The sequence below is a fragment of the Crinia signifera genome, chromosome 3 (genome assembly GCF_055691185.1).
Source record: "Crinia signifera chromosome 3, ASM5569118v1, whole genome shotgun sequence".
NCBI lineage: Eukaryota > Metazoa > Chordata > Amphibia > Anura > Myobatrachidae > Crinia > Crinia signifera.
In genome coordinates, this window is record NC_139219.1 from 309,590,717 (window position 1) to 309,607,988 (window position 17,272).

General features: G+C 46.9%; 1 protein-coding gene across 1 annotated transcript in view; it reads right to left on the bottom strand.

The window, feature by feature from the left end:
• Positions 1 to 17,272, bottom strand: part of LDAH (lipid droplet associated hydrolase) — a 239,718-nt gene that overhangs the window by 130,708 nt on the left and 91,738 nt on the right. Inside the window, exon 4 of the mRNA XM_083178608.1 lies at positions 5,294 to 5,457. Coding sequence (XP_083034734.1) covers positions 5,294 to 5,457 — 164 coding nt within the window. The remainder of the gene's footprint in view (positions 1 to 5,293; positions 5,458 to 17,272) is intronic.

The following is a 17,272-nucleotide window of genomic DNA, read 5'->3' on the forward strand; positions in this document are numbered from 1 at the left end:
CACCTTTCCCCGTTTCTCAGGCTTTCCGCCGCTGCTGCTGCTGGCACTCCGCTCCTGACAGTCCGCTCCCGCCAGTCTGTATAGCACAGCGTGGAAGGCGTGGTGACATCATGCGCTATGCGCAATGCATCCCTGGGACCGGGAGGCTTTAGCGGTACCGTGCTACCATACCGCTACGGCATCCATCATGCAGGGTAGGAGAGGGGGATAGCGGGGGTCGAGCTGGGGGGGCATTGTACCAATATTTTAGTGCATGGACCCATAATAATGGGTATTTCGATAAGGCTTATTTTCGGGGTAGGGCTTATTTTGGACAGATATCCAGAACCAGGTTAGGGCTTATTTTCAGGGTAGGGCTTATTATCGGGGAAACACGGTATCACAGGCATCCAAGTGCCGCCCCCAAACATGTGCCGCCCCTAGGCACGTGCCTAATGGGAAATTCGGCTCTACTGAGAGCGCAGCAGCGCTAGTACCAGGGATACAGTGTAACCGGCGCAGCTACTCCGCTGCCTCCTATCGCTGGCAGGTTAGGTACTGTTGCTGGTCAATGTACAATACCAGTAATGGGGCAAGATTTGGGGCATTGGGTGGTGCCCCCACCCCTGCTGTCCTTTACTTTTTATAGGAGATGGGGCTAAAATGTCAACTTGGAGTTGATACGATGCACAATGTTTAATGGGCATGCATTAGTGTGTGCCACCAATGTGTAATGGGCATAACGAATTGTGTAGTCTTATATGTAATGGGCCTTACACTGTGATATACTGTAATGTGTAATTGGCATAATGGATTGTCATATTTTTTAATGGGCATTACGGTGTGTTCCATAATGTGTAATGCCTCCTTTTTGTGATGCCATGCTCCTTTTCCTTCAGGCCATGCCCCCTTTTTGAAATGCAAGGGTCCTGTCTGCGGGAGGCGGGCCTGTGTGCTTAAAATGCCTGGGCTAATTTCTGGTCCCAGTCCAGCCCTGCCTACTGGTGCATGTAGCAGTACAAATATTTTCCATGGAGTAGAGGAGGATGGGCGTAGACTACTGCTTCAAATGTGCGAGGCTTGTTCTAGATCAGGGGTGGCCATCCTGTCCTCAAGATCTATCAACAGGTCATGTGTCTCAGGCAACCTGTGGATCTATAGTAGGAATGAATGCAGCATGTTGAAAGTGTGACAGTTAGTAATGACTACAGCTGTGCACCAGCTAGGTGATTTGGGGAATGTGACAGTTAGTAATGACTACAGCTGTGCACCAGCTAGGTGATCTGGAAAATGTGAAAATTACTAATGACTACAGCTGCGCACCTGCTAGGGGATCTGGGGAATGTGACAGTTAGTAATGACTACAGCTGTGCACCAGCTAGGTGATTTGGGGAATGTGACCGTCAGTAATGACTACAGCTGTGCACTAGCTAGTAGATCTGGGGAATGTGACAGTTAGTAATGACTACAGCTGTGCACTAGGTAAGTGATCTGGGGAATATGACAGTTAGTAATGACTACAGCTGTGCACCAGCTAGGTGATCTGGGGTATATGACAGTTAGTAATGACTACTGATTCGGTATGGAATCCGGCGGTCGGAATTACGACGTTCAAAATCCCGACGCTGTAATCCCGACCGCCGAAATCCCGACAAGGGGGGGGGAGACGTGGATCGACCCCCCTTGCGGGCTCGCTGCGCTCGCCACTGCTAGCACACCTATCTTCAGGTCCGTGTGGTGGGGCGTGCGGCAGCTGTTGAGGTCCGGGCGGCGGCAGCATCTAAGGCCCAGGTGGCAGCCAGAGAGTGCTCCCTGCAGCTCCCCGGGAGTCTTTACTTTTAATAAAAATGGCACACCAATGCCAAATAGTGAGTGAGCCCACCAGGGCCGGGGGAGCTCAAGGGAAATTGGGTCTGACTTGTCTTCAGGACAAGTCTGCCTAATGTATGGGGCCCTTTTACCCCTAAGTGATGACGAGAGCCCACGAGACTGCTGCCTCTGCTGTATGTAGGTGACAGAACCACTTTAACTAGCCTGTAATTATTGTAAGCTAATTATGCATAATGGTTTAGAGGCGTCCAGCAGCTTTGTGTCTCCTGTAGAGTTGTGGGTGTTTTCCAGGATGACCTCAGACAGCAACAAGTATCGCAGCTGTAACGTAGCGACACAAGAACACTAAACAAAAGCAGAAAGCCTATAGATTTACATCTATATATACAGTCATCGGGAAAGTTTAGTTTGCCTTTATAATGGAACAAGTAATTCAGCAGTAGATTCACATCTAAAAAGAAATTACGACTGTGGTTAATTGAATCACATAATTGTGTAGCATTTCCTTTGGCTTCACTTGCTACTGTGCACAGAACCTGTCATTACAAAAATTATTCGGAAAGGGTGAAAAACACAACAGAGAGAAGGCAAAGATGTGGACAACACATTTTCACCAACCCCCTTGCGGTGTCTAGGTCCATGGAACGTGGAAAAAATTATTGAAAAACTTCTGAAACCATAAACTGTTATTTATGTCCCACATAGCTCTTTGTTGATTGTTAATAATCTTGATGGGTTTTATTTTATTTTATTTTCCAGCAAACAGATAAAATTGTGATGTTGCAAAGAAATAATCAGATCTAGTATGCAATCGCATATGCCCTGTGGCATAATGGGCGGTAGGTACAACTGTGTTGTGTTATGTGTATAAGGGCTACTACTGTACTTTATACATAACATGTATAAAGGGTACTACTGTGTGGCGTAATGTGTGCTACTGTGTTGCGTAACGTGTTTAAGGGGTACTACTGTATGGCGTAAAATGTACAAAGGGTAGTACTATTTGGCATAACGTGTATAAGGGGGTACTACTGCGTGGCGTAACGTGTAGAAGAGGTACTACTGTCTGATGTAAAGTGTATAACAGATACTACTGTTTTGTGTAGTATGTATAAGGTATGCTACTGTATCTAAGGGGTAATACTGTGTGGTGCAACTTGACTTAACATAAAACACTGCAGTGTAATGTGAATTGCTAGTATTCCATGGCCATGCCCCATAAAGTCTTACTCCTTTAGTTTTGGTGCTGTCCCTATTTCAAATGTAGGGGGGGGGGGGGAGCACTTATTCTCTTTCTGCCGCAAGGCATCAAATGTCTAGTTATTGCTCTGTGTGAGTGACTAACTATTCATCAGGTTCAGAATACAGATTTATGGTTATGATGCCAATCTCATCTACCAATCAAAAACACAGAACAGCACACATTGGGGATTGGAAAATGGTATGGGCCTTTCAAGACATACATATGCTGTCATTGCATGTGCACTGTACAGAAAATACCTTTTTTTTAATGAAATGTATGTATGTGAATCCCATTGTATCATAGAGCATTTTAGCTTCCTCGTATCTTGTTTTATTTGTTTTGTTACAAATGTAATTCTCAGAATAGGACAATTGCACATTTGGTATATGAAAACGCTATAACATTAAGTGTATTATATATTCTTGGCTGCCAAGGGATACGGCGGGTCCGGGTTAATACAGGGGGAGTGACCTAATACAGGCGGTGGAGCCCTCACCCAATCTTATAACACATAAAAGAAAAAAAAACTATACGCATGGATGCAGAGGGGGATATTTCTCCTCCTCCACAGCTGCCAGGTTGCCCACTGGGTCCCAGACAAGGCCGGGCCCAGATGATAAGTACTTGCTCACCCTAACCACACCCGGGTGCCGTTAATATTCAAGAAGGGATTTCAAAAATTCATATGCAGATAATTGAGATGGATGACATCAGAGAATATAACAAATAAGAACCTGGGATGTCGCTCAATCACTCTCTCTTTATTACACGCATAGATACAGGTTTCTTTGTGATATTATCAGCTCTAGTGAATTTGTTTAATTCAGTTCAGTGCCGCAGCGGCTTATATAGAGAAGAGATAAAGTAGAAGGCACCAGCCAATCAGCTATGTTTGAAAAGCGACAGTTAGAGTTGATTGGCTGGTGCGTTATCATCTTCCACGTCATCTCCACTTTATACACCAGTCATAATACATCTGCCCCTCTGCTAGATACATTAATAAATCAGGGGCTCATGTATCAAGCAGTGAAAGGAGTGGAGAAGTTGACCAATGGAAAGGTGCATTTCACAGTGGGGCAGATGTACTAAGCCTTGAAAAGTTGTAAAGTGGAGAGTGATAAAGTACCAGTTAATTGGCCCATAACTGTCATGTTACAGGCTGAATTTGCTGGTAGTCTATCACTCACCACTTTAAGGGGCAGATTTATACCCCTTTTAGACCAAAACGCCGGGTTGAACCCGGATTTTTGGACCCTGGTTGAAGCCGGGTGCGACCCGGCGTTTAGGGGCATTTACACCGGACGGGCTTAAATGCCCGCACCCCCCTCCCGCCCCTTCCCGGCGCTTGAAGATGACAGCGCGATGTCATCTTCAAGCGCCGATCGACACCACCGTACCCGGAACGCTGCTGGGGGCAGCCCAGCACTAAGGTAAGCTGCTAGGCTGCCCCCAGTCCCCGCGCGCACCCCCCCGCCATTGGACAGGAGGTGAATGGATGCTGCACACAGGCATCCGTTCACCTCCCCCGCCGCTGTCTGCAGGGTATAGCAGACAGCAGCGCCGGCTGTCAGTGTCAGACTGACAATCCGTCCAACCTGCGGACGCTGCGGTCCGCAGGTTGGACGTTCCCCATTCATGTAAATGGGAGCCGGGTCATCCGACCTGGCGTTCCCATTTACACCGCCCTCTACCCAGGTCCTAGCCGTGTTCTACCCAGGTCAGGACCTGGGTAGAAGTCCCGTGTAAAGGGACACGGCGTTAGGGATTTACACCGCCGAAGATCCGGGTCTGACCCGCCGCTGACCCGGATTTTTCGGCGGTGTAAAAGGGGTATTATTAAGCTTGGAGAAGAGATAAACTGGAGATAAAGCGGAGAAAAGGTAAAAGGAGATAAAGCTCCAGCCAATCAGCTGTGTTTGAAAAAGACAGTTGGGAGTTGATTGGCTGGTGCTTTATCTCCTTTTACCTTTTCTCCGCTTTATATCCAGTTTATCTCTTCTCCAAGCTTAATAAATCTGCCTCTAACACTTTTTGAAGCTTAGTACATCTGGCCCAATAAGGCTACTCCATACTGTATTGAAAAAAATAAAAGGGGAAGGGATTGCGGAACGGATGGCGGAGGTCGGCTCTGTTAAATACAGGTGGGTTGTCCAAAACTAAATAAATAATTTAGGGTCAAATATCTTCCCTCTCCTTGCATGGAAATGCTGCTGACAGTTTGCTCACCAAAAAACAACTTACCTTAAGGTTGGCCGATCGCTTCATCATCTCCAGTATGATATAACAACCGATAGAGTGACCAATCAGAACGAGCTTCATATCAGCCGGAACGTTCTCTCGCAGGAAGGAGAGCTTATGTTCTATTTGCCCGTTAAGCCCAAAGACATCTTCTGTCTGGTCACCATCTGTATATAATAAGGAAGATAGACACATTCGTCAGAATGAACACGGAATCTTCTGATCTCTTTGCCTCTAGTTTCATGTTTACAATTATAATTTGTTATTAGTGTCTGAGCAACAAACCCACCCAGTTACCTCTTTCACACCGGGCCACGCTCTATTCTGTGTGTCATGCCTAATTGGCCTTGGATCAGTGGCGTAACAATAGCCCCGCAGACCCCGCGGTTGCGGGGAGGCGCTGAGTATGTGCGGGTGCCGGAGGTCTGCGGGGCTATTGATGCGCTGGCTTACCCCGCTGGCGCTGCTTGCTGTGACTTTTGGGAACCATGGAATGATTTCTCCTGTAGCGAGGGGACGTGTCTTCATCACACTTCCCCTTGCACGGTAGCGACGGGACTCGGCGGGTATTAGCCGGGGTGGCGGGGCGGGCTCTCTGGTACTTAGTAAGCTGCAGTCCTCGCAGCTTAAAAAGCCAACCAGAATCAGAACAGAAGCTATATCTGATACGGAGAAGACATTGCTCATTCCTTCTGCTTAGGAAATAGAGTTGCTGTTCATCTTTGTCCCATCTGACCCATTATATACCTATTTTATTTTCCCTTCTCCGCTGGGTCATTATAATGACCTCCAGGTCATTCTGTTCCCCATTAAATCAATCCTGTATGGACAATCACTTATTAAGCCTTGGTAGAACGATGTCTGCAAAACTAGTGATTCTCCCAGACCTGCACATTGCTGGCCTCTGTGATCCCTACACCAATTACTGTATGTACAAAACTGCTCACACCACAGAAAGCTATTTATATAAGATGCAAAATTCTAGGAATAAAAGCCAAATAACAAGGAGTAACAATAGGTAAAATTCAGACCAAGTAGACATCACATCTGATACCTGGCTGGGATATATTATTATTATTATTTATTAACAGTTTCTTATATAGCGCACACATATTCCGCAGCGCTTTACAGAGTATAGTTGAACATTCACATCAGTCCCTGCCCCAGTGGAGCTTACAATCTATATTCCCTACCACATATACACGCACACACAGACATTCTAGGGGTAATTTTTTTTTTTTGGTAGCCAATTGACCTACCAATGTATTTTTGGATTGTGGGAGGAAACCGGAGTACCCGGAGGAAACCCACGCAAACACGGGGAGAATATACAAACTCCGCACAGTTAGGGCCATGGTGGGGATAGAACCCATGACCTCAGCGCTGTGAGGCAGTAATGCCAACCATTACACCGTCCGCGATGAGCATTTTAGCAAAGACTGTAATTCAATGCAAGCCGCTTGCTATCATTTTGATTTCCTCTTCCCGCTAATCATAACACATGGAATTTTATATTTGACTCACTCACCAAGATACTGTAGAATGAGAGGGAAGACACCCCCCCCCCCCCCCCCCCCAAAAAAAACCAAAAAAAAACAAACAAAAAAAAAAACATAATTTGAACTATGGCAACAAATACAAATAATCCAAATTCAATTGTTCAACGTCTGCCTTGTATATGGCTAAGGTTTATTTACGAAGATGGGAGTTCGATTGAAGATGGGGTGTTGCTAGAGGCAACCAATCAGAATCTATGTCTTATTTAACACCTTCTAGAAGATAATAGAATCTGATTGGTTGCCCATAGCAACACTGCATCTTCAATAGACATCCAGAGTGCACTGTTTGGGAACACACCTTCTTGTATACCACTTTACATGTGCAATACATGTTTTCTTTGTGAAACTGCTTGTGGATTGTTATATGTTACAAAGCTGGACACACATTGTGATTGAAACCAGCAATGTTATGTTTTTAATGTGAATGTTTTGTATGTGAATATGCATATACATTTTTTTTTAACTGTACTTCATTATATGGTACTTTTTTTCCTCCCCATATGGTCTAACTGAGACATCACCATTAGGAGGAGCTACGTGTTTAAACTCATCAGCGCCTGACAAAGTTATGTATTCATTTTTGGTGCATATCTTATTAAATAAACCCAATACATAGGGCTTACTGCGCGGCATAACTCTGCACGCCGGACCAAAGTATGCCCGCCGCCCTGCGAATCCCCTTAACAGCATGCAAATGGATGTGTAACAGACACATTTATTTGCATGCAAGCGTATGGGGCAGGGTTGCTGACTTTGATTTTCACCTATCCGGGAGAAGCCCAGAAAGGCAACACATTAGAGAGGGCGGGGGCAAGGCTAACATCATTTGGCCCTGCCCCATGCCATACAACTGCGTGAATCGCAGGCCTCGAAGAGGGTGCAGGGCTTAAATGCTGCTTTTGTGTAATTTTAGCCCCACCCGCGATTGCGGTAATTGAACCAGCAGGGAAGGGGGAAGCAGGGGGCTCTGGCCAGCAAGCGGGAGACTTGTCCACCTTCCCGGAGGCCGGGAGGCAGACCGGATTTTCAGGAGCCTCCTGGCCATTGCGGGAGGGTAGGCAAGCCTGGTATGGGGTCAAAATCATTCAATGGTCACCAACCACCGAATGATTCCCCCCCCCCCCCCCCCGTAGCCAATAAAAGTCATTCCAAATTGACTTTTATTTGGCTCGGAAATGTCTGAGAACGGGACGGATGCTAACGTCATATGACCCCAGCCGCCTGCCCCGTACAGGCTTCAACCCACCTGCGTTCATATTTTTGTGGGCACGCCCAGGAAACGCTTGGTATCCCCAAGTGCCAGCCCCCTGCCCGCACACCCTCCTCCGTAAAAAACGCCTCAGCAACGGTTATTGTCATCAAAGGCGCTCAAAAAACCGCCCTGCACATGCGTATATTCGCGATACACATACGCAAAGATGCACCATCAGTCCCTGGCACGAATATGCTGTTGACTGATCCTTACAGAATCAGGCCCTTAGGTGTTGAACTTCCAAGATGCCTCCTCCACACCTTCATTGGAGGTCATGGAAAGTCGGTACTGGTATGTGGGTGGTGGAAACAGTACATTTTGCCTAGGTTGCCGTCAAACCGCCCCTGACTCTGCTGGATAGAGGAACGACTCAACTCCTAGGGGTGATACTTTCCACTGTGCAACAAAAGGTCACTTGAGCACAGTCTCCTGTCAGAAAGCATTAGAATGTAAACTAGCATCGGCCGGAGCCAGGCTTTAGTATCTCAATGACAGATAATATATTTTCACTAACTGTGTTTATCCATCTGCGCAATATCTCCACATCACTTTATAAAAATTGAATAATACTTAATATAAACATAACTAATAAGTTTAACACCGAGTGTGTTATTTTACTTTATGTCTACTGTTAACGTGTTTTAAATTACCTAAAGCAACCTTTCTGTTCCCGGCGTATAATACTTAATAAATCTCACAGCCTTTCAGGATTCAGGAGTAATAGCATAGAAAATGCAACAACCCATATACAAGACACAAATAAAATAAAATAAATCGTCGTCCAAGTGCAATTTACTCCTTTGCATCTGGCAGGACTCGGAGAATAACTTCTTTTCAACACGGTTTGGAACTGAAAATGAAACACATGCAGACACAAATAAATGAGATAAGAGGCTGTTTAGCCAAAGGGTTCTTCTTGTCTGTATTATAAAACAAGGAAGCTGCTTGCACGATCCAAAACCTCGAAAAATTCCCTTTGGCCCAAACATTGTTATTCATAATACCATTTTCAGCACACATGTATACAATAGTCTACTTGTTGGAAACTGCACAGCCTGACTGAAGTAGAACTGTCCATCGTTCAGGCAGTCATTGCGCAGGCTCAATATACATTCGGGAGAATTGTAGCCTATCAATGCACTAGGAACTAGTGACATCACTGGTCAAGGATGGAAACTGGGTTGGATCAAAGAAATGTCTGCTGGCAGTGTGTGAAGGAGACATCTAAACCGGTAAAGGGTTCCATTTTGTTGCTGCTTGAAGAAAATATTACATTGGCTAACTAGATATTTTATGTAGATGGCGCCATAGCTGAAAACAGAATGGGCACCATTCAGATGTGCGCAGAGGTATGATGAAATGTGCAAAGGAATGATTCTCAGTAGTCTGCAGATGCGCAGGACAGGACCCAATATGCCTGTGCGTGGACAGGTCATGAGATGTTGGCAGTCCGATGCGGTGGAGGGGGTGACAATGGTGTCAGATTCACCAGAAAGAGGCGTTTCGCCACTGTTTTGAGGAAGGGATCTCCAGGGCTGCACGGTCATTTCCTAGCCTCTGTAACAGGCATTATGCACAGCCCATGGGCACCACTAGCCGAACGATGGTGAGAGATCCACCATCTACAGTTAATATGGACAGTGTCAGTACAGAGATACCATTTCTGGCTGCTAAACCTCCTCTGACAGCCCTTCTCCGCCTGCCTCGGCTTACTCACCCAACGGGGCAGCTCTACATTTTTGTGGGCAGTTACTGTGGGCTGGCTCCTCCTCTAGGACCATCACTGTGCCCTTCTCACCTACCACTTTGTATGTTCCTCGTCTCTTCCCCCTTAGATCCCCTTTGTTCCCCATATCCTTCTCTTAAAGTGTTCTTATAATGACGGATCTTGCTGGAGCGATGTTCATATATTCCAATAGCTGGGAAGTGCACTCCAACTTACGCAGCAAAGGGTGACGTAAAACATGTAGAGGTTTCTTTAACTTGAAGAGAATAGGATGCGTACCCTTAATTACGATAATGAAAAGAGGATAAAAAACATATATCTTTTAATGGTTTCAATCAATCCGTACCCCAACTCACTGGAACAATCATGAGTAAAAAAACACATCATGGTAACTTTTCTTTAGATTTCTTAGAGGTTAATAACGATGCATGCGGTGGTCAAAAATGGGATTTATTCCTCAAATTTTTTGACACAAAGTAAACACACAAAAAGTGGTACACACTAAATAAATAAATAAAAAGGCCTGGAAAAAGAGACCACAAGAGTCTTAAAACATGTTGGCCTAAAGAGCAGCATTCCCTGGACTGCTATGGACATTTTTTATGGCAGGAAAGGTAAGCTCTCCCCATGCTTCAATTAACAGTTTTTCATCCGGTTAGGAAAACTTTGTTTCTAGGAAGTGTGGAGAGTCTCCTGAAGCTCTGGCCTTTTTATTAATTTATTTATTTACTGTGTACCTCTTTTTGGGGAATAAATCCTATTTTTAACCACCCCATGCTTCATCCATAACCAAGTTAAAGAAACCTCTATATGTTTACATCATCTTTTTCTGTGTAAGTTGGTGTGCACATCGCAGCTAACCCTTATATCTGCAAACAGAATCTTGCCAATAGCAATACTACACATTGTTCTGCTCAATTTTTTATTTCCACCTAAATTGGAAAACATGAACATCTCTCCACGCCAGCAAGATCTGTCATTATAAGAACTTTTTCAGAAAAAGCGTCCGTGGACCTATACCCACCCACACACTATACATTGGAGCATCCCTGTTAAGACGTTTTTATCCCTGTTAAGACTGAGCGATGTGGTGGAGGATGGTGGCCATAGCAAATGGTGCTCGTTGCGTGTGACCTGGGTTAGGAGTACGGAGCTGCTGCTGCACATGCCGAGCAATGGTGACCACAGTGATGAATGTGCGGAATCTTTTTGAGCAGTTAATACATCAAGTTGATGGGCTGAATGAGGGAATAGAACCACAATTCATTCAACTTGCTAAGAATTTTGAAGATTTACGGAGGAAATGGCAAATGAAAACGGAGAGTGAGAGGAGCGCACTTGAGGTGAAGTTGAAACATGCTCGTAATCAGGTTTAAGGCTGCCATTCAAGGTCCCCACTTGACAGCATTACTCGTACACACCTAGTCACAGCTAGGGTGGCCACTCCCTGGATTGTCGGGATCCCGGGATTTGGCCCCAAAATGTCTGGGATTTCGGGATTAGAGTGCACATGCCGGGCAGTGTCCAAGCACTTGCTTAGACGCTGCCCGGCTGTTCCCGACCCCGGCCTGCACAGCATGATTAGGTCATAGGTCAAGCGGCGCAGGCCGCACTGCTGTAACACCAAAGCTGCCAGAAACCTCTCGCAGCCCGCATCCGCCTCCACTTAAGAAGTTCAGCCGCTGGCCACCTCACCGCCCGGCACAACACCCACCCACTGCCTCCACCTGCTCCCCCCAAATAAGTTAATGTGGGGGGGCATTTTTATTTTAGGGATGCCAATCCCGGGATACCGGGATTGACCATTTTTAAATCCTGATTCCCGGGATTGGAAAAATACCCCAGAATTGGCATCCCGAGTCACAGCCGATGGGCACAGAAACGACATAGCAATATGCCACTGATATGATACAGAAGAAAAACGAAATACTGTAAAAAGACTAACAAAATAAAATAACTGAAATATCCAGCTGGCTCCTCTCCTTATTGTTTTACTTGTTATTGTTATAACCAAATTATTAAACAGATTTTACATTAACAACATTTTATGATCATCTAGATGGTATAATCTATATCAGATTTATTTCGATTACAGCACTGAGTCTTCCTTCCATATTAAACTAAAAATAAATTTGATCCTTTTTCATAATTCAGAGATGCCTCAATCTAGTGTGTGATATAAATGAGGACCAGTTGTGCAGGGGCAACATCATGGATATTAAACACATGTGCGCGCTTGCTGGATCACTTAGCAGGAAGAAACTTCAAGTTTGTTAGCAAAAATAAAAGCAGAAATAGATGAACAAATGAGACAGGCGGAGAGCTTATGGCAAATCACGCGATAGGGGAGTCGTTAAAGCATCCGTATGATAAAGTCGTGAAGGAGGGAGGAGACGAGTGTACTGGGAGAGCCCATGGGGTAGAGCCAGCGTGAGAAATAAGAGGGGTCAGGGGGAAGAGCCGTGTGAGGGTTTAGAGGTGTCAGGGGGAACAGCCGCGTGAGGGATAAAAGGTGTCAGGGGGAAGAGCCACATGAGGGATAAGAGGTGTCAGGGGGAAGAGCTGAGTGAGGGATAAGAGGTGTCAGGGGGAAGAGCTTTGTAAGGGATAAGAGTTGTCAGAGGGAAGAGCTGCATGAGGGATAAGAGGTGTCAGGGTGAAGAGCCGCATGAGGGATAAGAGGTGTCAGGGTGAAGAGCCGCATGAGGGAAAAGAAGTGTCGGGGAAGAGCCGCGTTGAGGGATAGGAGGTGTCAGGGGGAAGAGCTGCGTGAGGGATAAAAGGTGTCAGGGGGAAGAGCCGCGTGAAGGGTAAGAGGTGCCAGGGGGAAGAGCAGCGAGAGGGATAAGAGGTGTCAGGGGAAAGAGCCGTGTGAGGGGTAAGAGGTGTCAGGGGGAAGAGCCACGTGAGGCATAAGAGGTGTCAGGGTGAAGAGCCGCATGAGGGAAAAGAAGTGTCGGGGAAGAGCCGCGTTGAGGGATAGGAGGTGTCAGGGGGAAGAGCTGCGTGAGGGATAAAAGGTGTCAGGGGGAAGAGACGTGTGAGGGATAAGAGGTGTCAGGGGGAAGAGCCGTGTGAGGGATAAGAGGTGTCAGGAGGAAGCGCCGCGTGAGGGATAAGAGTTGTCAAGGGAAAGAACTGCATGAGGTATAAGAGTTGTCAAGGGAAAGAACCGCGTAAGGGATAAGAGGTGTGAGGGGAAGAGCCGCATGAGGGAAAAGAGGTGTCAGGGGGAAGAGCCTCGTGAGTGATAAGAAGTATAAGGGGGAAGAGCAACGTGAGGGATAAGAGGTGTCAGGGGGAAGAGCCGCATGAAGGGTAAGAGGTGTCAGGAGGAAGAGCAACGTGAGGGATAAGAGGTGTCAGGAGGAAGAGCCGCATGAAGGATAAGAGGTGTCAGGAGGAAGAGCCGCGGAGGGATAAGAGATGTCAGCGGGAAGAGCCGCGCGAGGGATAAGAGATGCCAGCGGGAAGAGCCGCGTGAGGGATAAGAGATGTCAGCGGGAAGAGCCGCGTGAGGCATAAGAGGTGTCAGGGGGAAGAGCCGCGTGAAGGGTAAGAGGTGCCAGGGGGAAGAGCAGCGAGAGGGATAAGAGGTGTCAGGGGGAAGAGCCGCGTGAGGCATAAGAGGTGTCAGGGGGAAGAGCCGCGTGAGGGGTAAGAGGTGTCAGGGGGAAGAGCCGTGTGAGGGATAAGCGATGTCAGGGGGAAAAGCTGCGTGAGGGATAAGAGGTCTCAGGGGGAAGAGCTGCATGAGGGATAAAATGTGTCAGGGGGAAGAGCCACTTGAGGGATAAGAGGTGTCAGGGGGAAGAGACGTGTGAAGGTTAAGAGGTGTCAGGGGGAAGAGCCGTGTAAAGGGTAAGAGGTGTCAGGAGGAAGAGCAACGTGATGGATAAGAGGTGTCAAGAAGAAGATCCGCATAAAGGGTAAGAGATGTCAGGAGAAAAAGCTGCGTGAGGTATAAGAGGTGTCAGGGGGAAGAGCCGTATGAGGGATAAGAGGTCTCAGGGGGAAGACCTGCGTTAGAGATAAGAGATGTCAGGGGGAAGAGCTATTTGGGGATAAGATGTGTCAGGGGGATAAGAGGTGTCAGGGGGAAGAGCTGTTTGGTGGGATAAGATGTGTCGGGGAAGAGCTGTTTGGTGGGATAAGATGTGTCAGGGGGAAGAGCTGTTTGGGGGATAAGAGGTGTCAGGGGGAAGAGCTGTTTGGGGGATAAGAGGTGTCAGGGGGAAGAGCTGTTTGGTGGGATAAGATGTGTCGGGGAAGAGCTGTTTGGTGGGATAAGATGTGTCAGGGGGAAGAGCTGTTTGGGGGATAAGAGGTGTCAGGGGGAAGAGCTGTTTGGGGGATAAGAGGTGTCAGGGGGAAGAGCTGCATGAGGGATAAGAGGTGTCAGGGTGAAGAGCTTTCTTGTGGGGCAAAGCAGCATGAGAGTGAGATGTTCTTATAATACAAGTCTAGTCAGACTGCAGAGTATCATGGTGGACTGTACAACCCAATAACACAGCAATGTTGGCCTGGGGACATTGGGATGTGGAAAGTGCCAGATCAACCAAAAGGTTGATTAGGCTGCAGCCTAGGGCGCAAGCACTGGTGGAGTGGGTGACATCAGAGGAATAAATTGAAGGACTAATTTGTGGGGGTAACGTTACCAAGGTGACAGCAAGATGGCTGTGCCAATGTAACTTACTGATGGAACCATTACTTTATATACATTGTGCTACAGTGCCAGCTGGGCAGCCTAAAGCCAAAGTCTCCTTAACACGCCACAAGCATTAGATCCTACATGCCAGTTGTATAACCTTTGTTACATGCACATGGGCAGTATGACTGGTGAGCCCCTTAGCGCCAATACACATGTATTAAGCAGTATGACAATGGGATCTACATGTACCTGGAACCTTTAATCAGCCCTGGATGTGGAAGTATAGAAAGTGAAAATAGGTAAAGTTCTGTGTGGACTGTGTAGAAGGTAATTGGGTAGAGCAGCTTATGGAGGTAATGTTGGTTGTTCTGAAACACAATAAGCTGCCTAAAGAGGTGAATTCTCAGGGAATGCTTTAAGGTTTGGAGAAAGTCTTGTGCATGGGAGGACATTGTACAAAGTGGGTGCTGCACGGAAAAAAATCCTGTAACCATGATTGGAAGCAGGTAGTGTATATAAGTGGCAAGTGGCGTGCGGTGAGGCCAGTGGCTGGTGGGGTATCCGCACCCACCCCACCCCCTCCCACACCGGGCTTTTGGAGCCGGCCATGGTTCCCAAAATACGGGGGACAAAGTGAGTGGGGGGTCCCCTGTATTTTTGGGACCAGCACCAGCCTCTTGAGCCGGCCCTGGTTCCCAAAATATGAGGGACAAAATGAGTAGACGTCCCCCATATTTTAGGGACCAGCACCAGGCTCCACTAGCTGGCAGTATAATGCTATCGTGCTATAGCCAGTGGACATGATTGACAGGGTCCAGTGACCGAAACATTACCCACCATAACTAGTCTGCCCCGGCTGGGAGTTCTTGAGGAGGTGGGGCCCCCCGCCAAATAAAGGGCTCCCCCTTCTCCTGGGCGGTGGTTGCGAAGTTGATAGCTGGTTTAAAAAAGTAATATTGTCCTTTACAGTAGGACTACAGGTCTCAGCAAGCCTGCCCCACATGCTGGTACTTGGGAGAACCACAGGTACCAGCATGTTACAGCTCTTGGGATAAGAGCTGTCCTCTGTGCATGTGCAAAGTGACTGCGCCAGCCGCAGGGCATGCTGGGAGGGATCAGTGACGGATCCCTCACACAGCGTTGCGGAGAGAAGCCCCATGGCGTCTATAGGGTATGGCCATCTTTTTTTCTGGTGGTACCCCAGTGGAACCTAACCTTCAGTGAGACAGCAATGATAACCACTGTGCAACCGATGGTGTAGACAGCAGGTGGACTATAAGGTCTCCTGGGCACCTTTTGTTTTACTACATATATAATGGTTATATGCATAAAAATAACAGTTAACCACAAAAATGTTATTTTTATCCCAATGTATTAGTGCAAATGACAATCAAAATGGTAAATGGCGCTCTTACTCTCATACTATCCGTGCCGGCTATTTTTTCTCTCTTATGGCGCGGTCTGCTGCAGATGTGATCTGGAGTTTGTGCAAACCAAAAGTAATTTGTCAAACGTGCAATAACAAACGATTTATTTATCTTGAACATTACATGAATAGTTCTTTGGAGAATGGGATTTCAAGTGAGCTGTGAGGTTAATTTAAAGCATAATATCTGGCTGACGAAGCCGGTAAGACATTTTATTCTTATATATATTTATTTTAGCAGGATTTGTTTTTTCTTGTTGCTTTTGTTAATCATCTGTTTGGTCACTTCAGAATTTGACTGTAACAGGACATAAGCCGGAAACCAAATACTTCTGTTTCTTTTATTATATACAGTATTTTATTTTTATTTTGCTGTATTCTTTTGGGTTGAGATTTTATTTAGATTTCTTGCATTTCATAGCTTTAGAATACAGAGTTCTAGATGGTGTCAGTTCAGTACTTGAATTCAAAATTGGATGATACCATGGGGTCATCATAAGGGATACGTATTATAACTTCCATACGTAACCGTTGCCCATAAAAGATTCTTGGCATCATTTACCTTGTATACTCTTTAAAATAGTGGTTCTTAAACTTGGTCCTCAGTACCCCAAAGAGTTCATGTTTTCTGGGTCACCTGTGGATCTTTAAAATGTGGCATTTGGTAAAACACCAGTGCCCGTTTAGGTGACACCGGTCCACCTGCGTTGCCAGGGAAACAATGCGTGTTTTCATGTGGACGACCATAAAACGCTGCGTGTCCTCCTGCTCCGGCCCAGTGTCTGCTCCCCTCCCTCCCTGCAGCGTATGGCATACCCTCCAACTGTACCGATTTAGCCGGTACAGTACCGTTTTTTAATGGTCTGTACCGGCTAAATCTAACTGTACCAAATGTACCAATTTTTGATAGCCGGCTCCTCCGTCTCTGAGAGTTGTAGTTCCAAGTGGTAGTATGCTTCAACGCTGGCTGCTCTTCCGGCAGCGTGAGCCGTGAGGGGGGGAGACTGCGTCTCCCGAAGTGCCCTGTGGGGGGGACTCCGCAGTCTCAGTGTGCCCACCTCCCCCCGGCTCACATGACTGTGGCCCTGCCACCTGCCGGGGCTTCCCCACACACACACGTGTGGAGGTGCCGGGAATGACAGGCGCTGCCTCAACAGTGAGGGTATGCCAGCCCTGCTCCCTCTTGCTGTGAGCCAGGAATGAGCCGAGAGATGAGCAGCCTTCCCGCTACCGCACATGGCCGGGGGGCCGGGGACTGAGGCTGGAGGAAGATAAGGTAGGCGGCAGTAGTAGAAAGACACAGCCTATGGCTCTGGGACTGGCTGGCAACTGGTAGGGGTCCTCTTAAAAATAAAAATGCACAATACA